Here is a 27,479-nt window from a genome sequence, read left to right as displayed (position 1 = left end):
TGTTTTTAGTATTTCTAATATTTCCAAAAAACATAAATGACCAGTTTTGCACAAATTTAAAAATTTGTACACTAAAAATGCAAAATTGTCATTATCAAGCCAATGTCCACTCTCTGCTAGCTAAAAGCATTAATAAAAGGTACCTAAAAATAGCATTTGAAATGTAAAAACTGCTAAATTTAATGTACAAAAATGAAAACTTTATTTACGTGCTGAAGAATCTCTGTGATCTTTTTTTTTTTTTTAAGATAAATTAAATTAAGACCTTTTTTAAAGGGGCACTAAACCCCCTGATTTTAGCTGACTCCACCATTAGCTCAAATTTGAAAAAGGAAAAAAATGGGAGCAGTAGTATTGGAGGTGCACTGTGTGATGTATGGGTTTAGGGGCGGGGCAGGAGGGAGGGCTGATTGGCTAAGCTGCTGCAGCAGCAGTGTACCTCTGATAGCGGTGAGACTCAGATGATTGTACGCCAGCAGAGGGGGGTGGTATTATTGATTGATTGATTGATTGATTGATTGATTGATTTGCGTATTGTGATGTTATTCATGTTAATATTATTCATAAAAAAATATGATTTAGTGTTTAGTGGCTCTGTAAGACTTTTTAGGATCTGCAGACCTATGGTTCAGTACAGTTCATGCAATAAAAACTCAAGGAGAATTACAGTTTATGAACATTTATTTGATATTTCATGGATAAAAGGATATAAAAAATTGCCTTTAAATCCACAGTATTCAGTTGTAGACCTCTACATTAAGACGCTTTAACAATCCCCTGCTGCAGAGCTTCGTCATCATGTGTGAACGTCCTCTCTCACACACTTTTCAGAAGTTTTAAAACATGTTTTTCCAGTCAGCTACAGTGCTTTCAGTCACTTCGTCTTTATTTATTTATTTTTACAAAAGAGCAGCTTTACCACAAATAATGCCGCAGAAATGAGGCAGAGGGCTTTCAGTGAGAGAAGTTCACCCTCCCAACATCTACATTCTCTAAAGAAGATACCATAATAAAGAGAAATCCCACTAATTTTACATAACTACGTTGTTTAAATACATTTAAATACACTTGATTATGTTAAATGGTTTGGTTTGGTGTGAAGTGTTTCATTCTAGAGCAACAGCTCATCTATTTTAGAACAAAACATTATTTATTGATTATTATAAGTGGGATATAAATTTAGTTTGAGGTGACAACAGTACGTAAATCAAGTAGCTACTCCCATCTCAGTTTTCAATTGTAAATATAATTTCCCGTATTATATTAGAATAAAAAAAAAACATTCCTGTGCATCTCTAAACTGAAATAAATGTCATAAGTGGCAGTTCTCGCAAGGTTAGTGACGACAACACTGTGCACAGTGAACGACACTGGAACAACCAATCAGAGACATGGATGGATGCAAGGAGAAAGAGAAGGCGCATTCCTGCATTCCTATCTAGAAAAACGGGACATCGAATTTTCCTTTCTAAAAAGGAGAAGGCCGGAAATTTTTCCTTATTTTTAAATCCAAAAATTGGCAGATGCATGCATTGTTGTTTTTCTTTTACATTGTTTGAAGGTGGTAACAGTACATAAATCAAGTAGTTACTCCCATCCCAGGCATTTATGCTGATACTTTATCCAATGTGAATGGTCATAAATTTATATAAAAACACTCTGAATCGCTTTCCTTCCACCTCAACAACTGAATTAGTTTAAAATAAAAATGAAAATCAGTGGGATTTCTCTTTAGATATCAGTATTGTCATCAAGGCCATGTTGGAATACATTGAAATGTCTTTGCATTATGAAAAAATACCTTACATTTGTCGTCTAACCAACCTAAGAAGACCCGTCCTGTACAGCAAACCTTGCATCGGTCTTTGTTTTTTCTCAGTGTTTTTTTATTCTTAAACAATTCTAACAATCTGCTTTTTGTTTCTTTTTTAAATAGTCTAAATAGCATAAAAAATATTCAATTTATCACAACATGTTGCACAGTGAAAATATTTGGTCGAAAAGAGGAGGTACTTTTTTTTTTTACGAAATGACATGATACTCAAACTCTCCACAGATAAACCAGATATACCTTCATAAATAGAGTTATCAGTTAGACCATAAATATAAAGGATATCAAAAATAATGCTGAGAAATAAAAAAAAACAGTACTTGTGGCACGCGTACGTGTACATATGGCAGTGTTAAATAAAACAAACACAAATAAAACAACAGACTGTAGTTAAAATGAGTTAAAACGACTCATGAGTGCATCGTAAACATGTTAAAACACAATTAAAACATTCATTAAACGTATAACAATAAAAAAGAGCACAGAGAAACATTTACAAAACGTTCAATATGGTAAATAACTCCAAATAACTCAGGCTTTAGTGCAGAGTGTTTCCCGTGGGCGGGATTAAAGAGCCTGATCTGCTTTATGGAGATTCCCATTCCTCCTCTGCTTTACTCCTTAAATCACCCAAAACTGGGGTTAAAATTTCTTTAAGCGCTTTATAGATCTTCTGTCCGTCTTCTGAATCATCAGAAACCTAAAAAAGATAAAGATTTATTAGATTTATTAGTGCATTTGCAAAAAAAAATTAAAAAGCTAACATATTGAGAATCTCAATAATTTAATAATAGCAATACTTTTAATTAGGGGTGTCACAATTTCGATATTTCATCGAAATCGATCGAAATTATGTCATGGTCTCGAGCCTCCAATCCTTTTCCAACCAGAAAATAAGGCATTTAAAAGCTGGGAGACATTTAAACGTTAAAATCTGCTGATATTTTGTGAATTATTATCATGTGAGATATGTGATGTTTTGATTGACTCATACAGTGAATTGGTTCAGGAATCGAGTGCAGATTGGAATCAATGATTCTAATCATGGTTTATGCGCTCATGTGTTGATATGAGGCTCTATGCTGGTGTAATCATAAACACAGCCGCAGGGGAAACTCAGAGATGACACAGAGCTCTCCTCTGAACACTTGTTTGTGCGGAAACTGTGCTTGAATTGATTTTTTCCCTTAATAAATAAAATGTTCATTTAAAAACTGCTTTTTATATTTGCTTAGTTTATATTAGTCTGATATTAAAGTTGGTTTGATATTGGTAAATTGTAAGTATGATAAAAAAAGCAAAAAGCAAAAGAAATCTGTTAATCTGTTTTTTTTACTGAACTGTATCTTTTGAATCTAGCCTGTGTAAACTACTAAACTACTTTTTTTAAGTAAACAAAGGTTCAGTTTGTTAGTCGCTCTGGATAAATACCTTATATGAAAATGTAAATATAAATATAACAGGAGTACTTGCTTGAATACAGTCTTTTGTGAAAGCATTAAAAGAAACCTGCCCATGTAAAAGCTTTGATTGTTCGATTGAGGACGGCGGATTCGACCTCGTCCGGCAGTTTCAGCAGGTGAGCAGCACAGTCCAGAATACAGAGCAGCGTCTGTCTGTGACCCTGAATAATAAACCAGAGTGGAAACGTCAGAGAGGTTAATGATTAACATAAAAGGTAATCATAACATAAAAAATAACAAAAAATATAAAGCTTAACAAAAAACTCAAACAACTAATGTCTTTTATTACCTTCTTTAGATTCTAGTTTCGTTTCTGGTTCTATGTGTCATTCTTCGCAACCAAAACCTCACCGTCAATCACAAATACATAATAAATAAATCAAACTGTCAAACTGTAGAAACTCAAATCCGTAGATATAGACCAGGGGTCTCCAAACGTTTTTTGTTGGGGGCCAGAAGGAGAAATATATTCGAAGTCACGGACCACAGACTCTGATTATTTCATTTACACACCATTTTACTTGACTTATTATCTTTATCTTTGACAGTGTTGTGTAAACTAAGATTTTTCAAATTGATGTTTAATTTAATATTAAACTCCGTTTTTCTGCGCTAGAAATGCGCACCCTCTCCGCTTTTAGACTCTTTGGCACATTTTTCTGTGCTAGAAATGCGCACTCTCTTCGCTTTTAGACTCTTTGGCACATTTTTCTGTGCTAGAAATGCGCACTCTCTTCGCTTTTACACTCTTTGGCCCGTTTTTCTGCGCTAGAAATGCGCACTCTCTCCACTTTTAGACTCTTTGGCCCGTTTTTCTGCGCTAGAAATGCTCACTCTCTCCGCTTTTAGACTCTTTTGCCCCGTTTTTTCTGCGCTAGAAATGCGCACTCTCTCCGCTTTTAGACTCTTTGGCCCGTGTCTGACACCTAGCGTTCAAACTTTGAATCTCACATTATAAAAACCTGCTTAACAGCGGGACAACTTTCATTCTATTTCTAAAATACCTCAGTATAAATACCAGGGGTGTCCAAACTACGGCCCGCGGGCCATTTGCGGCCCGTTTCCTTTTTTGGAGCGGCCCGCGGGCCGTAGTTTGGACACCCCTGATATAGACTAAGCTCAACCTTTGATTAAATTTTAGAGGCAGTTTTACTGTATAAATCATCCATGGATTTAAGCTTAATCTCACAACCAACTGGAATGTTAAGTTATACATTTAAAAAGGAGTGTGAAGTTGTGTAAAGTTGATTATCGTTATGTTTTCTGTACCTTGTCGACGGTGCTGAGAGCGCTCTGGGAGGCGTGGCTGTTCTCAGTCAGTTTCTGGATGTCCTGATTATTGAGGACGGGTTCCTTCAGCTGCTCCAACCACGCCCACATCAGAGCCGAGAGCACCAGCGGATCCCTCTCTAAACACAGCCGCTCCCAGCCGCCCTCTCTACAGTTCAGCTCCGCCTGAGGGACAAATCAAACAAAGCATGCTGTCCATTCCTGTCTTCTTTTATCTTGTCTTGTCTTGTTTTGTCTTATTTTGTCTTGTCTTTCCCTGTCTTGTCTTTCCCTGTCTTGTTTTATCTTGTCTTAACTTGTTTTGCCTTATTTTGTCTTGTCTTACCCTGTCTTATCTTTCCCTGTCTTGTCTTTCCCTGTCTTGTTTTATCTTGTCTTGTCTTGTTTTGCCTTCCACTGTCTTGTTTTGATTTGTTATGTCTTGTCTTTCCCTGTCTTGTTTTATCTTGTCTTGTTTTGTCTTGCCCTGTCTTGTTTTGATTTGTCTTGCCCTGTCTTGTTTTGTCTTGTTATGCCTTGTCTTTCCCTGTCTTGTTTTGTCACTGTCTTGTTTTGGCTTGTGTTTTCTTGTCTTGTTTTGTCTTGTCTTACTCTGTCTTATCTTTCCCTGTCTTGTCCTTCTCTGTCTTGTTTTATCTCGTCTTGCCCTGCCCTCTCTTGTTTTGCCTTGTCTTGCCATGTCTTGTCTTTCTCTTTTCTTGTATTTTCCCTGTCTTGTTTTGTCTTATTTTGTCTTGTCTTGCCCTGTCTTATCTTCCCTGTCTTGTCTTTCCCTGTCTTGTTTATCTTGTCTTGCCTTGCCCTTTCTTGTCTTGTCTCGTCTTTCCCTGTCTTGTCCTGTCTTGTCTTTCCTTGCTCTGTCTTCTCTTGCCTTGTATTGCCTTGTTTTGTCTTTCCCTGTCTTGTCTTATTTTGTCTTGCCTTGCCCAGTCTTTTCTTTTTCTCTTGGTTTATCTTGTTTTTCCTTGTCTTATCTTGTCTTTCTCTGTCTTGTCTTATCATTGCTTGTCTTGCTTTGCCTTGTCTTTGTCTCTTGGCTTATCCTGTCTTGCCTTGTCCTTCCCAATCTTGTCTTGCATTTGTTTTGTCTTATACTATCTTACCTTTCCTTGTCTTTTCTTACCTTGCCTTTTATTGTCTTGTCTTGTCCTGTAAGTAGGACTTTTTATGACTTTTGCAAATGATTAATATTAGTAGTTTTGATGAAAGTCTTGTCCCTACCTGCCACGCTGACACAGTGTTTTTAAGAGCTTCATCTTCGATATCCATGGCGAGAGCTTTCGCCACCAGAACTCGACGGACTTCAGGCCTGAGTTCAGTCTGCAGGGTGATAAAGGGAGCGTTGCTGACTGTCTCAGTTCTCTCACTGTCCCCTGTTGAATCTCCTGGACATCTTAAGAGAGTTTTAACGCCTTCGTTTGTCTGATTGTCTCTTGTATTCTCGTCCGTCTGCCACACGGAGAACACAGTGCTGCCGCTTCCCGAAAACCCTAAAGACCTGCTGCGCTTCGTCTCCTTCAGCGGCACTCGTCTCCTGAACGCCGGCGAGCGAGGCGTTCGCTCCGGGTCTTTCTTGGGTTCTTCCAGTGAGGAGAAGGACCCGGCCAGGTCCAGTTTTGGGCTGCTGCAGCTTTCGGGCGTCAGCAAAAGTCTGGAGGAATGAAGGTCTGGAGATTCTGCTGCTAATCTGCTCTGAGACATACAGCGAGTGGTCAAAAAATCGGAAACAGGCACTGGGGGCCAAGCGAAATGCTGCCACCTGGAGTCTAGTGTGTGCAAAGCAGAGTCACTAGCGCTCAGGCCACAGTGGTGGAGCAATAACTGAGGTTTATTAGCATTAGCATTAGAATTAGCATTAGCATTAGCGTTAGCTTGTTGATCGAGGTTCTGGCGCTGCCACAAGAGCTCGAACTCCTGGTGGACGGAGAGCAGAGCGTCTTCCAGTTGAGGACGCTGACCGAGGACGATGGAGGACGGCGGTTCCGAGGCGCGAGAGGTCAACACCGGGATTCCTTTCCCTCGCAGCTCCTTCCCCAACTGCTGCAAAGCCTGCTGGGATACGGTTTTCTCCACTTCAGCCGTGAGGTCCGGTATTTCCGGAGCTTCGTCCTCCACGGTCTGCCGGTTCTCCGCGATGTCCAGCAGCAGCCTGCAGACCAGGTGGATGATCTTTGGCACGTTCTTCATCTGGCGCCCCTCGTAGCCGTGCAGCAGGTGGCGCTGGCGAGTCAGGAACTGCGAGAGCGTCACAGTGTGAGCTTTGGGTCCGGCACTGGAGAACACGCTTCGCAGGGGCACCAGGAACTGGGCGAACTCCCGGACACACAGCAGCTGCCCTCGCGTCTGGATGGAGTTTGGGCGCTTGGCTCGGATGAATAAGATGGCCTGATCTGCACTCATTCTGGACGTGAAGACCAGGTAACAGGCCAGCAGAACACCTGAACAGAAGAAGAGACACTTGTTAAAATATTCGCATTCAGTACTTAGGTAGAAGTATAGATACTACGGTTTAAAATTTGTCTGTAGAAGTACACTGAAAAAAAACATGCGTAAAATGTGCTTAAACAAAGTTTCGCAACTTTCTGCATTTGCTTTTTTTAAGTAAATTTAATTTCAGATAAATTTAAGTAACTTCAACTCGGTTTCAAGACTTAAATAGAGTTACACAGAGTAAATAAGTGAACTGAACTTCAGTCAATCCTTTCTTTTAGTAAACTTTACTTCATTTATGCATACAATATTACCTAATTACAATTACTTAATTTATATAATATTACTTAAATAATTTATGATACATAATATATTATAATTTGTGGAATTTAAAAATACTGTCTCAACACATAGATGGCATGTAATACATTGTTTATACTAGTAAACAAAAAATAATGTATCACATGCCATACATGTGTTGAGACAGTGAGACTTGGTCTGTTTACAAAATAAATCTTTGAGATTATGTAAATATTTGAATGTGTGTTTTAGCTAAAAATATTTAAATTTTAGGACTTAATTAGGAATTAGTCTTGAAACCTAGATGAAGTTACTAAAATTTATCTGAAATTAAATTTGCTTAAATTTAAGCAAATGCAGAAAATTGCAAAACTTTTTTAAAGTAAATTTTACTCTTCATTACTAGGAGACTCAATTATTTAGATATTAGATATTAACACTTCCAGAGCCTGCGTCCATTACAATGTACTTTACAATGAAAAAAAAAACAATGTATTAAAAATGTATACCAATGTTTATTTGAGACCTGCTGACTTTTTCCATTTTATTATTTTCATAAAAATAGCAGAAATCCCTGCAGCAGTAAGGGATCATCTTTAATGCACGGACCTTGTTGAAAAATGTAACAATTCAAAGATACATATAAAGCTTGTTCTTTGAAGAAAAAGGGCCACAGCCCTTACATATTATTATTAACGTGCTATTAAATGTATATTAACATGTTAATAAATGTATAATGGTAAACCATAACCCAACAGCCATTAAACATGTTTACAAGCCAATGAAAAAGAAGCTTAGCCCCAAACCTTATACTAACCTGTTCTTCCGAGCCCAGCGTGGCAGTGGACGGCCATTTTTCCCTCCTGCATGGCAAAAGACATCACCTTCACCATATCGAGGATTGTCGTAAGAGAGGCTACCCCGTAGTCCTTCCATCCAAAGTTGTAAAAATAGACTAAAAGAAAGAACATGCGGTAATGTAATGTATGATTTGATTATTATCTCACTGCTAACATAAATTAATGGTCAGCATAGCACTACTGAGGTAAATGTATTATTAGAAACGCACTACTGGGGTAAATGTATGATTAGAATAGCACTACTGACATAAATCAATGGTCAGCATAGCACTACAGAGGTAAATGTATGATTAGAATAGTACTTCTGAGATAAAAATATGATTAGAATAGAAATACTGAGGTAAATGTATGATTAGAATAGCACTACTGAGGCAAATGTATGATTAGAATAGCACTACTGACATGAATTAATGGTCAGCATAGCACTGCTGAGGTAAATGAATGGTTAGAATAGCACTGCTGTCGTAAATGAATGGTCAGCGTAGCACTATTGAGGTAAATGTATGATAAGATGATTAGAATAGCACTACTGGCATAATTTAATGGTCAGCTTAGCTCGACTGAGGTAAATGTATGATTAGTATAGTACTACTGACATAATTTGATGGTCAGCATAGCACTAAATTTCCTTCGGGATAAATAAAGTATCTATCTATCTATCTATCACTACTGAGGTAAATGTACAATTAAAATAGCATTACTGACATCAATTGATGGTCAGCATCGCACCGCTGAGGTAAATGTATTGTTAGAATAGCACTACTGACATAAATTAATAGTCAGCATAGCTCTACTGAGAAAAATGTATGATTAGTATAGCACTACTGACATCAATTAATGGTCAGCATAGCTCTACTGAGAAAAATGTATGATTAGTATAGCACTACTGACATCAATTAATGGTTAGCATAGCACTGTAGAGGTAAACGCATGATTAGAATAGTACTACTGTGTTAAATGCATGAATGAAAATTGACTCTTTCTTTGAAACAAAAAGCAAAAATGCATTTATACTGTTTATTTTATGTGTTTATTTCGTTTTGTTTCTGTTTTGGCCACAGATGTTTATTTTGGTGCATCTCTAGTAAAAACTGTAATTAATTATTTTTGCATGACTAATGACCGCCAACACAGCTATAACTGAAGCATGCAATTCATGCACAGGCAGCAGATTGTCATTAGCGCTGATTCCTGGTTGGGGTTGAGTGACGTTGGCGCATGTATAATGACCTGCTGAAGTTTACGGAAAGCTGTGGCTAATTTTCCAGAGGCTGTGTGGAGGGAAAGCTGAATCTCAGGAGATCTTGTTAGAGCTAATTCCTCCCTTCCCCCTGAAGGATCAGAGCAGAGAATTATACTGCCTGATTATAAACTGAATTAAAAACTGCACCCTTACTACTACAGCTTTTCCATCACCCGGACCATTGAGATGATATTAATCAGAAACAATTAGCACTACAGTGATAAACCAACGGGGATAAATCTGATTCTATTAGCTCTGCTGGCTCAAGTGTATTTCTGCATGTCTGCTTGTTTTACAGGGTTTACTTACATAAAAAAACAGGCAATGAAAACATCACAATGTCACAATGCTCATCGCTATCTTACACCTTGTCAACAGGCTATTTTCATGCATAGCACCTGCGTCGTTTAAATAGCAATAGTGCTTCTAAATATATATCTACACTGATGGGCGTGCATTTCTGGAGTTTTGCTTGTTTATATTGGCAACAGAAAACACATGTGCACCACTGACTGAATACAACCTAGACAGAAGTTAACAGTCAGACATTCATTGCTATCTTGGCAGCACAGGCACGCAATATATTTAATATTTTTAACCACCTGAAACTGTATAGGCAAAAACAGTAAAAAAAGACAGCAGTAAACTGCCATGGAAAAAATTCTTATTAAATCTGCAAAAATATACATATAGAGAGCACTTCAGGTACTCAATCAGTTTCTCTGATTTTGCTATTTTTAGGTTTACGTTTGAGTAAAATGTTGTTAAACATTGTCGTTTTATTCTATAAACTAAAGACAACAAAAAAGACGTAGAGCTTTCAGACGTCAAATAATGCAAAGAAAAAAACAGGTTCATATTCATAAAGGTTTAAGATATTTGGTGGAATAATCCTGGTTGGTTTTTAATCACAGTTTTAATTTCATGTATCTTGGCATCATGTTCTCCTCCTCCACCAGTCTTACACACCGCTTTTGGATAACTTTATGCTGCTTTACTCCTGGTGCAAAAATTCAAGCAGTTCAGTTTGGTGGTTTGATGGCTTGTGATCATCCATCTTCCTCAGTAAGTTATTTTTTTCAGAGCTGTATCTACAGTATCTATCTAAAGACATGTCTACCATTTGCAGCAAAAATGTACAGGAAGACGTCTGGCTGACCCACATGGCAACAGCTTTAGCCTTTAGCTCAGATTAAAATGATTGGAGTAAGTAATGTATATCTATTTGACTGGTGAACACTTTAGCTCTGGTTTTATGCTGTTGATTAATGCATTTTTAATGCATTAAATTATGTCTTATATCGAGTTTCTGATTCTACACTCTGGAACTGCATTAAAAACAGGTTGAACTCACTGCCGGCCTCCATGAAGACCTCGGGGCGGTAGGTGAATCCGCTCTCCGGCTCCAGAGGATACCCACAGCTGGCGTGCTCTCCCGGCCGCTGGAGGTTAATTACGGTCTTTAAGCCGCACCTACGAAAAGCCAAGTGTCAACAAAGTCTCTCCACGGCGCTGTTTACCGACCAGAGCTACTCTACCGTCTCATCTGATGACCTTTTGTTGTTTGTAATGAAATAGGAAATAATTTCCCTACATGTAAGGTTAAGTATCCAGTGCGTAATAAATGTTTTACCACAATTTCATATGATATGATTATAATTGCATTACAGAAAACTACATTACAACAACTAAAAATGAACAGATAATAAAGACACACCAAGATTTAAATGCTCCTTATGCGTAATTTTATATATTGCTGATGTCACGTAAAAACATAGTTTTTTTTTATCATTTTATGATATGCTATAGTACCAGTCATAATTATGTAATATATAACAATAAATACATTTGTCAGGAAGTGCAGGAGCAGGGAGAGGACGCAGAGAGCGACGCAAATGCAAGTACTTTTATTAAATAATACAAAAACTAAATAAACAAACAAAGAAACACAGAGAACACAGTAACTAGAGAAACTAACAGAACACATAACCTAACAGACGTGAACGCGTACAATAACCAAACAGGCACAAAACTACCTGAAAACAAAGGGCTATATAGGTACGGAAGGGGAAATGAAACAGGATCAAACACCTGAACAAAGGTAACGAGGGGGCGGAGCTACAAATGAAACACAGGTTAAAAAAATTGTAAGGTAAACAAAAACAGAGAAAGCAGAGAAAAACATAGACAGAACAGGGGCAGGAAGTGACAAAATAAAATAAAAAATAAATTTAAATAAAAATTAACGTGGATTTTGTGTAGAACTGTACTTATTATCATAATTTCCAAAAAAAGTTCCAAAACTCATGTGGAAAATTATGGGAATGAGATAACTACACATCTAGATGCCCTTTTTTAATCACTTTAACCATGACTTACCCCAGAAACTGCTCGATGACGTTGTATTTCTCAATAATCTCTGTTGAAGGCCTCGCCATGGCGAGCAGGTTGTCTGTGATCCTGTTGTGAACAGAAATATATTTATATATAATTAATAAAATAATCATTTTACAAAACAACTGTTTTCCTGTTTCAGTAAATGTTATGTTTGGGCAACGAAAAAAATGGAAAACACTGCATTCGAGTGTAAGAACCTTATCCTATCTGTGAAACATGGTGGTGGTAGTATAATTTTTTTTTGTCTGTTTTTTTCTGCATCTGAGCCTGTATAGCTTGCTATAATTGATAGAACAAAGAATTCTAAATTATATCCAAGAATTCTAAAGAAAAATGTCAGGGCAACTGTCAATGAACTGAATCTCAAGAGAAGGCGGGTCATGCAGCAGGACAATGACCCTAATCATTCGAGTCTTTGTTTTTTCAAAAGAATGATTAAAAAATAATGATGTCAATGTTTTACACTTCTGTTTATTTACAGTAAGCTTAGATTTACAGATTTCCACTAAAGCTGGAACATTAGCATTAGCATTAGCGGCTAACCGCTACACTGATGAACCCTAAGTGATCCGCTAAGCCAGTGCGATATTAACTAGCGGTTTGTCCTACGTAGCTTGTTTTAACGCGGTAAACACGCAGACTACAATCCGATATACTTTGAACGGTAAAAGAGCTAGCACTGTAGTTAGCGGCTAATGCTAATGCTGCTCCAACAGTGCTAGCCGGGGTCAGCAGCTGAGTATAGGCTGATAATAGTCAGCTCTGAACGGCCAAGAAGCTAGACAACACATCCAATCTCATCACATCCTGTTTGTCTATTGTTGTGACGCAGATGAAGATCAGAACACATTTAATGACCAATTTATGCAGAAATCCAAGTATAACCCCAAAGAGTACTTATACTTTTTCTTGCAACTGTAAATATGTTATATTGTGTGCAATATGCACCCAGTCCAACATGATGTATAGCGTGGTGTTTACACACGGCTCTGATGGATCAGTGTGAGCAGCAGATAATGATGTTTATTCAGTATCTGGATGAGATGAGATGAAGGCTCACCAGGACGAGTACAGGCCCTTGATGGCTTGTTCTTTGTCGCTCCAGCGTGACGGGTTTTCGTATTTACAGGCTCGTCCTCCGCAGGCCATGGAGCACTGCATGTGCCCGGGGATAACGTGCCTCAGCGTCTCACCCATCTTAGTGTACTTCGCCGTGGGGACCCGGACTCCGACTGGAAATAACACAGAAAATATCATTTTAATCTTCTAATCAGCTAATGTAGTCAATATAACAGGGTTCCTGCTCCAATTTAAAAGTAAAATTTAATTTTAAGACCTTTTTAAAATCGAAATAAATATAATTAAAGGCCCAAAATGTAGTCATAATTTCTTTAGAAGATACTAATGGATTGTATTGGTAATCGAAACGTACCGGCGAGCTAGCTAAGTAACATTAGTAAGTTAGCTAGCTCGCTGCTAATGTTAGATAGCTCTACGGTAACCTTAGTTATCTCCCCAGTAATGTTAGCTAGCTCACAGCTAATGTTAGCTAGATCTACACTAACCTTAGTTCTCTCCCCAGTAACGTTAGCTAGCTTGTCACTAATGTAAGCTAGCTCTACGCTAACCTTAGTTCTCTGCCCAGTAATGTTAGCTAGCTCACAGCTAATGTAAGCTAGCTCTACGCTAACCTTAGTTCTCTCCCCAGTAACGTTAGCTAGCTTGTCACTAATGTAAGCTAGCTCTACGCTAACCTTAGTTCTCTCCCCAGTAATGTTAGCTAGCTCGCCGCTAATGTTAGCTAGCTTTATTCTAACCATAGTTCTCTCTCTAGTAATGTTAGCTAGCTTGCTGCTAATGTTAGCTAGCTTTATTCTAACCTTAGTTCTCTCCCTAGTAACGTTAGCTAGTTTACAGCTAATGTTAGCTAGCTTACCACTAATGTTAGCTAGCTCTCCGCTAACCTTAGTTCTCTCCCCAGTAACGTTAGCTAGTTTACTGCTAATGTTAGCTAGCTCTCCGCTAACCTTAGTTCTCTCCCCAGTAACGTTAGCTAGCTCACAGCTTATGTTAGCTAGCTCTACGCTAACCTAGCTCTACGTAACGTTAGTTCTCTCTCCAGTAAGGTTAGCTAGCTCGCGGCTCAAAATTAATACCTACAGCAAATTTACAGTAATTTTAAGACAATTTAACCTGATTTTAATTTAAGATATTTTAAGACTTTTTAAGGACCCGTGGGAACCCTGTATAATATATCTACAGTATCCATATAAACAGTGTAATCACCACTGCCTGTGGTGAACATCATCACGCACTGACGTTGCCAGGCTACAGAAAAGCCTATAATGTTCTGCCCTTTGTGCTCAGCTTGAATAGAAACACATAAGGAATCATGTAGTAACTTAAAAGTGTTAAACAAACCAAAATACTTTAGATGCTCTTATCTGGGGAGCTGTTTGTTAACTTGTGGTTTCTGAGGCTGGAAACTCTGATAAACTTATACTGTACTCCTGATGAGTGCCAGTTTCATCATCATAAGGCTTTTGATTATCTTTTTTTTTTGCACTTGAGGTCTCCTTTTAAAATTCATAAAATTCTTCTATTTGTTTTTCTTCAATTAGTTGATTAGTTATTTTCATAATCTGGATTCGAACATTACTCAAATAGAGATAGAGATAGAAAGTATTAATCTACAATGAAGAACATTTTAAAATCAACACTGAATTTGAGGTGTGTAGTAATATTTTACTGTATAGCTTGAAAAAAACAACTAAATAAAGCCCTGGATAAAAAACAGGTATTCTGTAATTCACTATTTTGCTCAAATAAAACCAAAATCACAAAATCTGAAAATGTTTAAAAAATACCTCGCTTTAAAATGGCCAGACAGTGCAGTTACTATTCTAGCCAATAATAATAAAAATATCCCAACGCTTCACAAAAGAGCTTTATACTAATACTGCCAAGAAATGCCACAAACAGAACAGACGGGCACCTAAAATAATAAATATTTGCTCTTTCTCCACTATGTTGCATTAGAAAAGAACGCAACACCTTACAATAATAATAACAGTAATAAACATTGTAAATTAGTTACATTTTAATGCTTAAGAATGTTGTATTTAATTTATCTCTATTAAAATTTTACTTGTCACATACTGTAATACACAGTATGACATGCAGTAAAGTGCTTGGAACGACAGTCTGCTCACACAATATTACTAAACTGAATTGTTAAACGTTTAAACTACACAACTTTAAAGTGCAAAAATTCAAATGTGCAAAAAGAATAAAATACTTAGATTTACAGTTTTTTAAATCTACAATCAACAAAACATATAAACGAAAGGTAATCTAAGCAAAAGACAAAAGTGTAGAATTGACTTTAAATATAATTTATAAATAGCAAAAAGTAAAGTGAATGTGAAAATAACAAAGAATCGAGACATTAGTTTAAAACACTTGTAATGATTAATTATATCTTAACTAGTATCAATCAATAGTTAGTAGAGATATTCTGACGTAAGTACTGATAATTAATGCACCATTATTTTAAAGTGTTACCGAAAAGGAAAATGAAGAAATTAAATCTGCACCAGAGTTGAGGTCCGGTTGTGATCTCTCCATGCTGATCACTATAATCGCTCTGTGTGAGGATGAGGAGAGCACCTCCAGCACCGAGCTCCTCCTCCTGCTCAGCATCCTCCACCAGCCCTCACATCCAGCATCCGTCTCCTCCTCACGCCTGAACCCTTCTAAAGCTCATCCAGCAGCTCCTGCATCACTTCATCACTAACCTCAATAATCACCCTCGCTTTATAGAGCATCATACAGCTCACAGCACATCCCCCCTCCTCTCATCACACAGCAACGACTCCAACAATAACTACTATACCAATAACAGCAGCACTGTGTTCATCAGATACCAAAAACTGCTGTAATCATCATTAGGGGTGGGATGAAATATCAATATCGCAATACATCATATAGTTTTCATTGTCATATAGCATTTTACTCTAAATTAACACATCTGATGTAACTTAAGTAGCGCGACTGAGGAACATTTATGAGAAGAACTGCACTACTGAGGTAAATTCATAATTAGTGGAGCACCGCTAAGGTAAACTCGTGAATAGTGTAGTAGCACTGCTGAGGTAAGCTTATGATTAGTGTAGTAGTACTGCTGAGGTAAGCTTATGATTAGTGTTGTAGAACCACTGAAGTAAACTCATGGTTAGTGTAGTAGCACTGCTGAGGTAAACTCATGATTAGTGTAGTAGCACTGATGGGGTAAGCTTATGATTAGTGTACTGTAGAACTGCTGAAGTAAACTCATGATTAGTGTAGCAGCACTGCTGAGGTGAACTCATGATTAGTGTAGCAGCACTGCTGAGGTGAACTCATGATTAGTGTAGCAGCACTGCTGAGGTAAACTCATGATTAGTGTAGTAGCACTGATGGGGTAAGCTTATGATTAGTGTACTGTAGAACTGCTGAAGTAAACTCATGATTAGTGTAGCAGCACTGCTGAGGTGAACTCATGATTAGTGTAGCAGCACTGCTGAGGTGAACTCATGATTAGTGTAGCAGCACTGCTGATGTTAACTCATCATTAGTGTAGTAGCGCTGATGGGGTAAGCTTATGATTAGTGTTGTAGAACCACTGAAGTAAACTCATGATTAGTGTAGTACTGCTAATCGTATAAACCAATAGGGTCGGAATGGTATATGTTCATACTTTTTATCATCCAACCACCTCTTTTTTTTTTTTTTTTTTGATTTTTTGAACGATGAAAAGCCAGAATAAAAACATGCTGGAATTAAATAGCAGTAACAAGTCTATTTTAAATATTAAGGAGTAGAAAGTTTAGAAAATTAAGTAAATTTTCAAAAAGAGGCAAAAAATGAAAACCTGAGAAAAAAATGGTATTCAGTATTTAGCTTTTGGCTTTTCGGCTAAATGTTTTATTTGTTTCAATTTTGGTCTCAAGAATGGACCAAATGGATAGAAATGCTTCGGTATTTAAAATGCTTTAAGTAACATTGACGGCTGCAACACTAAAATGTTTCTCCTGCTCTTGTAAAGTCGGCATTGCTGAGATACAAGGTTTTCTCAGGACAGAAACAGCACGTAAACCGCGGCTCAATTGAGGTCAATGCGACTGCCGCTGATTTATCAGTGTCGCAGGAAGAGTCTCCATGGCGACCAGCAGCCGACTCAGCGAGACGGTTGCGTCTCAGGTGCAACAAGAAGCAGTAAATGAGTCGGCAATTACGCCTCGGCTGCTAATGTATTCCATTTAGCGCCGCAAAACGCGACGGTTTCTTTCAGTAACAAAGAACGAGAAAAGTGCTGAGCTACTTCTGAAGAAAATCAGCCCCCTCAGCCATCAGTCAACTCAACCTTTTAAACCGAGTTATAAAATACAGAACAAAAACACCACGCTACGGTTCTCCAACCAAACCTTCCACCTGAAAACAGGAGTTTATTTTAAGAGCAACATAATTTACCTTTCTTGAAGCAGCAGAAGCTGTTCTGCTACTCTCACAAATTCTGGTATGGCAGGGGTTTTTATCCTGGGGTCACGAGAGCAATGGCATTTAGGGACAAAGAACTTAAAATAAATCTTATTTTAGGGGTGTTTTCACACTTGTAGTTAGTTTCTCTGGTACAAATCGGTTAACAAGTTTGTTAACTTGCAGCTTGCCCCTCCTTGAACTGGTTTGGTTTGGTTTGGTTTGATTTGATTTGATTTGATTTGATTTGATTTGGGTTGGGTTTGGGTTGGTTTTATTATGGTTGGTTTGGGTTTTGGTTGGGTTGGTTGGGTTGGGTTGTTTTTTTTTGGGTTGGTTTGGTTGGGGTTGTTTGGTTGGGTTTGGTTTGTACTGGGTTGGCTTGGTTTGTATTGGGTTGGGTTGGTTTGGTTGGGTTTGGTTTGTATTGGGTTGGGTTGTATTGGGTTGGGTTGGGTTGTATTGGGTTGGTTTGGTTGGGTTTGGTTTGTATTGGAGTGGGTTGGGTTGGGTTGGATCGGTTTTATTTGGGTTGGCTCAGTTTCATTTGGGTTGGGTTGGGTTTTGGTTGGGTTGTTTTTTTTGGGTGTGTTGGGTTTTGGTTGGGTTGGGTTTTTTTGCGTTGGGTTGGGTTTTTTTGGGTTGGGTTGGTTTTATTATGGTTGGATTGGGTCGGTTTTGTTTAGGTTGGGTTTTGGTTGGGTCTGTTTTATTTGGGTCTGGTTGGGTTGGTTTGGTTTTATTTGGGTTGGGACGGGTTGGGTTGGTTTCACACAAGAAAAACTACAAGTGCAAATGTGTCACAACAAACTAGTTGAGTACATACTCTCCACTAACTGGTCTGAGCTATTTGGGACGGATCTAGAATGTTAATACAGCAAGAAGGTCTTGTGTTCTGGACTAGCAGGTATATTCCAGCAGGACAATGCTCATCCACATACCGCTGCTGTTTAAAGACACAATTTTTATGTTTACCTCAATAAATGTGACCAGGAGTTTAGTGACACTAAAGATTATGTGACACTTTTTACAGTGTTTCCCATTTATTAAACTAAAAAGCTACAAAGAATAAATAGACTAAAGACATTTAGTCATAATCCCTTTGTGATTACAGTGATACTCTGCTCACAGTATGAAGTATAATATGGGGTAATTCACTGGCATTATAACAGCAGGGTATATATTATCAGTAAACTTCCTTCCACAAACAGAACATTGAGGCAATTTTTCCCTCGCACGGATTCTGGTAGCCAGGAACACAACAATGGTTGCTAAAATATTGCTGCTTCACCACAGCAGTTCATTTACAGTACAGATACAACACATAAGAGGTTCCTGTATTGCTAGGAAATAAAGGATGTTTAAAGACAACATGAGAAAAATCAGTCTTCTAAAACACGGAAACAATATGAAGCTGTTTCTACGATGTAAAAACAGAGGCCTTTATAAAAATCCTGGGCATACAATGATATATACAAAATATTTTAATTTTAAGGTGGTTTTAAAGCTTAATATCATGTATAGTACCAGTCAAAAGTTTGGACACACCTTCTCGTTTTAAGATTTTATGTTTTATTTCATAAAACCCATCATGATAATTCTCTTATCAACTTATTGTACAGTATATATGGTCATAACCTCAATAATGGACTTATTTTATGTGTATATTTTATTTATTTAGAATATTTAAAACCATATAGGGGGAATTAAGATTGAATGGGACATACGGTCAAATTGAACAGTTAACCTATTTAGGCTTCATTTTTTTTGCACAAAGGGAAAAAAACATTATAACTTCAGTGTTACAGTAATGGATAATTCATTTTATTTTTAATTAACTAAAACTTAAATAACACCAAAAACTCAAAACTTAAACTCAAAAATTATACAACAAAAAGAATGAATACAATCAACTATAACAGTGGCAGGCTGTTAAATATTAAATATTAAATATAGTCTTAAAAAGACAATAATATCTTTTATCAAATTGAAAACCTCTGGAATATAATCAAGAGGAAGATGGATGATCACAAACCATCAAACCACCAAACTGAACTGCTTGAATTTTTTGCACCAGGAGTAAAGCAGCATAAAGTTATCCAAAAGCAGTGTGTAAGACTGGTGGAGGAGAACATGATGCCAAGATGCATGAAATTAAAACTGTGATTAAAAACCAACCAGGATTATTCCACCAAATATTGATTTCTGTTTTTTTTGTTGTTGTTATTTCAGCAATTTCTCATATTCTGTTTCAAATAAATGCTCTAAATGAGAATATTTTTATTTGGAATTTGGGAGAAATGTTGTCTGTAGTTTACAGAATAAAACAACAATGTTCATTTTACTCAAACATAAACCTATAAATAGCAAAATCAGAGAAACTGATTCAGAATCTGATATATATAGTAAACAGTGTGTCCTACCTATCTCCATGTCCATGCTGAAGTGCCCTCTGTTCGCTGCACTGCTGCTGCCGCTGCTGCCGGCGCTGGAGTAAGGCAGGTCACTCAGTAGACTGACACCTGCTGCCATGGCAGGACCTGCGACGAGGTGGAGACAAACACACACAGAGTCACAACCTGAACGCTGTGAGAGTAAACAGTCTGGAGCCGTTGCCTGGGACACTGCACACTACAGGGGGACGCAACCCGGCACAGCACGTGATAAACACAGTCAATCTGATGCAGCGTGGCTGCAGGACCCGCGGGACACAGGGGGGCGTGGCTTAGGGACGAAGATTCCTTATTACTGTGATTCCTAGAGGAATACAATGCATTTCCCCCAGTGTATAGATCTAAAGATATAGGATATGAGGTGCATCATTATGAGTAAACAGCTAGAACAGTCTATATTATACCATATTATATCATTTTCACTCTGGTTTAATGGCTAAATTGGAGCAGCCTGGTGTTCAATCTTCATTAATTGCACATTGCACCCGTAAGAGCAGAGTGTGAAGGTTCAATTATCAGGGTAAGAGCACAGTTCTGCTCTAAATATTGCAATGCACACAACATTATGGGAGACATACCAGAGTTCAAAAGAGGACAAATTGTTGGTGCACGTCTTGCTGGAGCATCTGTGACCAAGACAGCAAGTCTTTGTGATGCATCAAGAGCCACGGTATCCAGGGTAATGTCAGCATACCACCAAGAAGAACCAACCACCTCCAACAGGATTAACTGTGGACGCTGTAAGAGGAAGCTGTCTGAAAGGGATGTTCGGGTGCTAACCCGGATTGTATCCAAAAAACATAAAACCACGGCTGATCAAATCACGCAGAATTCAATGTGCACCTCAACTCTCCTGTTTCACCAGAACTGTCCGTCACCACAATCAATTATTGTGCTCTAAAACCAGGTGTTTCAGTTTCATTCTCCAACACCTGTACATATATCTACACTGATGGGCGTGGTGTTCTGGAAATGAGGTGTGTTCAGGTACATTTCTGGAGTTTTATCTTGTTTATCTTGGTAACAGAAAACACAGGAGCTCCACTGACTGAATACAACCTAGACCGACGCCAACAGTCAGACGTTCATCGCTATCTTGGCAATGCAGCCGCAGTGCACAAACCCAACTTTTACATCAACAATAAACAGAATAGTAAATAAAATAACATTGCTGTTCCCGTAAATGAGCTGCTGGAACTCCTTCACAGCGTCAACCAGCAGCTCAGTTTCCTCTGCTGAGAAGAGTTTGTTGGACACGTCCAGGTAGCTGCACCGTTAAAATAGCAATCCACCAAAGTCAGAGCTCACCTGACTTTTATTTTAAAGTGAATGATGAGCAAGAGACACTCTGATTGTAAGTGATTATATTAAATCTCATTTTATTTTATTTTTTAGCACTAAAACCTTTAATTATGGGTATTTAAATGTAGAACACATTGTAAGATAATCAATAATATTAATGCAAAAATCTATGCAAAACATGAAAAAGTAAAAAAAAAGAATAGGAAAGACTCTTCTTAAAGGTTTATTAACATTAACATTTTATTAATAGAACAATACAGTCATTATGGCTTTTAAAAAATTTGTTCAACACTTTTACTTAGAGAGTAAAAAGCTTGAGTTAATACTTCTTCAACTTCTATAGAAGTATTTTATTAAACACTAGTATCTATACTCTATTCTACCTACAGAGTAATTAATGTAGAGGGGAGAGTGATGCTGAATAAGGGGAAGTGAGGCATGCACTTAAAAGTGGTTAAAAGCTGCAATTAAAAGCTATAATTCATCCTGAAGGGTTGAGCTTGTTGAGAATTGGTATCGTACGTAAGCAAGAATCCAATTTCACAGGAAGCATCATCAATTATTGAGATCAGCCCTGTGTCACTTCTTTGTAGTTTATACTGTATACTCAGAGGCCTTTCTCACCTTATTATGGATTCACCAAGGAAAAAACATCTTTGAATAAATATCATTATTTTGGTATTTTAATTATTAGGTAATCATTTTATTTAGAGCATAAAATGGTCTGAAAATATGTCGATAGCTCTGAAAAAAAACTGTTACTGTTTTTAGCTGCACGTTTCAATAAAACGTAAAACAAGTGTTGTTTTATTCTATAAAGTACTGACAATATTTCTCTCAAATTCCCGAATTGAAAACCTTTGCAATGTAATCAAGAGATGCAGTAGATAAAACAAAATGAAACAAAGCTGAACTGTTTGAATTTTTGCAGCAGGATGGGCATAAGGTCACCCAAAAGCAGTGTGCAAGACTGGGGGAGGAGAGACACATAATGCCAAGACGCATAAAGCTGTGATTAAAAATCAGGGTTATTTCAGTAAATATTGATTTCTGAAGTCTTAAAAACAATATTTTAGTATTGCTTTTGTTTTTAAACGAATATGAACTTTTCTCTTTTAATTCTTTTCTTTTACCTTTTTATTAGTTTTAATTATTTTTCTTTTTATTTATCTAATTTTGTGTTTTACATTTTAGCCCTTTCATTTAATTTATTTAATCAATTATTTAATGATTTTATTATTATATTATTTATTACTGGTTTTACTTTTGGCTTTACCTTTTACCATTTTATTTCATTTATTTCTTACTTTTGTTTTATATAAAATAACTTATTATTATTATTATTATTATTATTATTATTATTAATTTTAGTTCCGTCATTACTTTTTATAATTGTGGTGTTATTTTAGTCCTTCATTTCTTTAATTGTGTTTATATTTTATTTGCTTGTTTTTATAATTGAAGCTTTTTTTACAGTCCCTTTAATTTTGTAAATGCTCGGCTGCATTGAAAATAAGGGTTACCCTTAATGTATTACCAAGTGGAAATAAAGGTTGATTAATTGATTGATTGATTGATTGATTTCTTGTTGCTCCAAAATTTTATTTGGAATTTAAGGGAAATGTCAGCAGTTTATAGAATAAAATAGAAAAATAAAAGTGTTCATTTTACTCAAGCAAATGTGTATAAATAGTCAAATCACAGAAACTGGTCATTTTGAAGTCTTAAGGTCTCTTATTTTTGCACGAGGCAAAATTAAGATTCAGGTCACAATGGACCAGAATCTCGAACAAACGTTTCCGACGTCTTGCGTGTGAATCCAGTACAGGTGATCGGAGGTATCAGTGGTGACCACAGGTAACCTGCTCTAAATCTGGGCTTCTAGATCAATCCTTGGCTCTGGAGAATCACATTACACACGGATGAGACTGAAATCTGAGCTAATCCTTCTCTCTATTGTCTGCAAGATCAATCAAAATCAGCTTCAGCAACAGAAAGCCTGGATTTATACATTTCAGAAAGTGAAACGGATCAGCAGCTCCAGCTTGAGTTAAATATATTCTCGAACATTCATTGAACATTTATTTGATACGCTGTGTTTAATTCATGCTGTAATGTGAGAGGACAGCAAGGAAGAAGCGTTTTCAGGCTCATTTACATTGTAATTCTCGACCTCCTTACAAACTGATACGACACAGATAGAAGAAAGAGACAACGGCTCGACTCGTCCAAAGGTGCTTCAGTGAAACCATGCAATCAGTGAACAAACAAAGCTTCATTAATAAATCCTTAATAAATCACATTCATAATACTGACATTTAATGAAAATGGACAAAATAATGAAATTTTTAAACAGGACAATGCTCGTCCACAGACTGCTAACATCTTAAGAGCATGTTTTAAAGACGACCTTCCACAAAAATCCTCTTTTTCTTGTTGTTTTGTATTCTGAAATACAGTGGGTCTCTCTACAGAGTTGTTTATGATGCTGCACATGATGAAACTCTTCCTCAGCCTCTTCCTCATTGTTCTACAGCAGCTAGTAAAAGAAAATATTCAGGAAAAAAAACGAGTCGATCAGGAAATGCACCGTGTCTACATCAACCCGTGAATTAGTATTCATGGCCCCGCCCACCTCAGCTTGGGACTGCCCACAGACAGAGCTGAAGCCCGGCGGTGACGCCGTCTCGTCAGATAGGAGATAAATAACAGTGCTAGGAACAGCATGCAGTTCATTCCTGTGTTATTTGTGCGAATAACACATCAGTGTTTATATACTTTACCCAGTAATTCAGAGCTAAGAAACAAATGGTTAGAATTAGTCTATGGAGGAAAAACACCACCAGCCAAGTATAATTGAGATAGGTTTAGCAATCTATTTTTTTTTTAATAAACACTATATTGTACTAAAGTATGATCGAAGTTTACTTTTAAACATTTGATGAAAGCATAATATTAATGTTGTTTTAGTATATTTTAAGTAAGTACATAAATCTGTTAGTATATTTACAGCATACTTAAACAAGTGCAATTAAGTATATATATTTTTTTACCAGAAGTGAGAGGTCTATAGCGTTGTATAAATGAAATGTGAACTAGTTTGATCCCTTGTGATGTTTTTAGATGACTGAAGCAGCGTTTCTCTCCACTTCTGTTGTGTTATATATTTATAACAACACTTATCGTTTTATATCCCCCCCCCCCTCGTCGCCGTGGTGGGTTAGAGTAGTGAGTGTGTTCCTGTATGCCCACACTGAGCTGACCCAAGGAGGCTGTGCTTTGAAGTGAACTTTGAAGTGATATTTCAAAGCCTCTGGCTAAACCAACAGCTTCACAACAGCAGCAGCAGCACCTGATCTGTACTGCTTCTAAATGAAGCTGCTTCACCACATTCAAAAGCACCATCACTCTGCACTAAATAACGCTGTTAGATACAGGGGCGCGACAAAATATCGATATTACAATATATCGTATCCTACGGAGCCCCTAAGGTGACATCATGTAAAAAAAATTATGCGTGGCGAACAAGATCCTAAGGAATGGGAACTAGACAATTAAGGGGCTGTGTGTAAGGAAGGTAAACGGGTCTGAACCAATCAGCTTTTAGTATGCAAATTAAGAGTCTTTTACGTATAATTACACCAGAATATCTTCATAATTCATTCAGAGTAGGGCTGCAACTAATGATTTTTCTGATAGTCGACTAATCTGATGATAATTTTACGATTAGTCGATTAGTCAACGATTATTTCTGCCATATTCTTCAGCTCTAAAAAAGATAGAAGTAGCTGAACTTGAGATTTAAATGGCATTTAAATCCCATTGCATTTCTGCTGTTCCCAGCACTTTGTATAATAATATAAATATAAAAATGTAAATTAACGATTATTTGACAAAGAAAGTTGTAGTTGACAAATTTAAATAATTGACAATGCCGATTATATCGACTAATTGTTGCAGCCCTTACTCAGAGAATAAAATATTTTTTTAAATAAACCAGTTTACTCTATACTCTTACCAAAGATTATCCCTGGATTAAAGGAGCATTGATGTAATATTCAGTTTCTTCATGAGTATTAATTTACAGAAAAGCAAGCTTTATTATTTGCCAGCTAGATATTTAATTAACTCGTTCCCACGCCTTAATGATCTTGTTCCCATGTATTAGTATCTCGTTTGCATCCCTTAATTATCTAATTTCCCTGCTTTAAGGCACAACAATAAACAAATACAGTCTTCTTAAACTAATCCCACACAAAAAATGATATGTTTGCATGGTTTTATTAGACACAACATGTTAACATTCACAGTGCAGGGCGGAAAAAGTATGTGAATCCCTCGGCTAATGACTTTTCTAAGAGCTAATTGAAGGCAGGATGTGATGAGATGTGATGGATGTGATGGTTAAAAAAGCTGCCCTGCCCTATAAAAAAACACACACCAGTTTTAAGTCTGCTGTTCTTAAGAAGCATTGCTTGATGTGAATCATGACTCGCACAAAAGATCAAGCTCTCAAAATATCTGCGTTCAAGAATTGTTGACTTGCATTAAGCTGGGAAAGGTTACGAAAAAATCTCTAAAAGCCTTGTCTGTTGCTACTCTCCATAGGTGTGGTAAAGTCCTGTAAAGGTGACTGCAAGAGCACAGCGCAGAATTATCAATGAGGTGAGGAAGAATCCTAGAGTGTCAGCTAAAGAGTTGACATACTTTTTCTTGCAACTGTTTTGAAATCATTTAGTCCACTGTGGGCAATACTAAAATAACATTTAAAATTACAAACTGTACAGCGAGCAAGACCTTCGTTGTTTTTTACTTTTGCCAGACGTGGATATACTTTAGAGTATTCAGAGGTGAAACTAATTTTATGGAAGCCATGATGCTTCTTCTCTTACTCACTTTAGCTTTCTTCTTGTCTCTTAATAATGTGTTTGAGAGCATCAGTTGTAAAGTAGTGAAGATGTAGAGTTACAGGTATACAGTGAATAGCTGAGTAAGTGTTCTAATCCAGGTTATGAGAAGCAACAACTACTCAACTAAGTAAAAAAAACAAAAACAAATGACTATAAGAAAAAATTAAGATCAGACAATTCAAAAAATAAGAATTTCAAGAACTTTGAAAGTATCCTCGTGTTCAGTCACAAAAAAGACCATTAAAATGTATATATTCTTGTACAAATTATTTGACGACTTTAGAAGGAGAGATACAGGACCGCCCCAGAGAAGGATAAGTTCATCAGAGTTACCAGCCTCAGAAACCCTGGTTTTTAATCACAGTTTTCATGTCATGGATCTTGGCATCATGTTCTCTTCCTCCACCAGTCTTACACACTGCTTTTGGATAACTTTATGTCTTTACTCCTGGTGCAAAATCAAAATCATCAAGCAGTTCAGTTTGGTGGTTTGATGGCTTGTGATCATCTATCTTCTTCTTGATTATATGCCAGAGGTTTTCAAGTTGGTAAAATCTAATTTTTTCCTAAGCTGTATATGAAAGATGCCATATAAATAAAGTTTATTACCTATTATTGTCTTTATTATTGTAAAGGCTAAGCTCTTATTTATAGCCAGGATGCTAAAACAGACAGATTCTATGCATTTTGTATAAAAACACATCAAAAGAACACTGGAATTGATGTTTTCTGTTATATAGAAGCTGCTGTTCTACACAGTTACTGTACTGTATCCAGAACAGCACGTCCAAACAACAGGAGCTTAGCTGCCTAACCCACTTTAGCCCGGCTTTGTTCATAAAGCAGCTGCGTTATAATGGTAATAACTACTTTATTACACAGCTGGGCGCGTTATAAAGCGTGTATAAATGCGACATACCTGCTTACATCCGCCGCTTCACCAGCCGCTGGTTAAAACACGACACAGAGCAGCAGCTCGATACATGTTTATCACATTTAGCTATCGCTGGCTTGGATCTGACGCCTGCTATTGGATACTAAACGATCAGCTGACCAAACAAAGGCTTGGAGATAACGCCTCCTATTGGCTGCCTCGGAATCAGGTGGCCAAACAAAGGCACAGAGATAATCGTATTAGTCATTCATAAACTGAACTGAACCCTAAAACGAGTAGAATTCAACCATTCAGACAGCTGAGCATCCCAATAAATTCATATATAAATATATAAATATATATGCGGGTCTCTCATTGGGAAGATGACCCAGCAATGAAACAGAGACACTGCCTCCTATTGGCCAGTCAAATTAAAAGCATGCGATTTATTACATTATCACTAATAATGAAATATAACAGATATAGATCAGGGCATTTCCGCACATTGTTATTAATAACCCCAGAAACCAGTATAAATATTATATATATAACATATTTAATGTTACTCATGATTGTTGTCTGTAAAACACACACAAAAAAAAAAAAAAT

General features: G+C 37.1%; 1 protein-coding gene across 1 annotated transcript; it reads right to left on the bottom strand.

The window, feature by feature from the left end:
- Positions 1 to 663: 663 nt before the first annotated feature.
- On the bottom strand, positions 664 to 27,023 carry ptpdc1a (protein tyrosine phosphatase domain containing 1a). Its single transcript, XM_022682463.2, has 10 exons — positions 26,916 to 27,023; positions 19,755 to 19,871; positions 12,875 to 13,046; positions 11,797 to 11,877; positions 10,772 to 10,890; positions 8,132 to 8,269; positions 5,806 to 7,022; positions 4,564 to 4,749; positions 3,345 to 3,455; positions 664 to 2,531 (listed from the first exon to the last, which is right to left on the bottom strand). Exons 2-10 carry the CDS (start codon positions 19,861 to 19,863, stop codon positions 2,418 to 2,420), a joined length of 2,247 nt encoding a protein of 748 aa, XP_022538184.2. The 5' UTR covers positions 19,864 to 19,871; positions 26,916 to 27,023; the 3' UTR covers positions 664 to 2,417.
- Positions 27,024 to 27,479: the final 456 nt, after the last annotated feature.

The sequence above is a fragment of the Astyanax mexicanus genome, chromosome 24 (genome assembly GCF_023375975.1).
Source record: "Astyanax mexicanus isolate ESR-SI-001 chromosome 24, AstMex3_surface, whole genome shotgun sequence".
Taxonomy (NCBI): domain Eukaryota; kingdom Metazoa; phylum Chordata; class Actinopteri; order Characiformes; family Acestrorhamphidae; genus Astyanax; species Astyanax mexicanus.
Note: the sequence above shows the minus strand (reverse complement) of the source record. Positions and strands in the feature narration are given on the sequence as shown.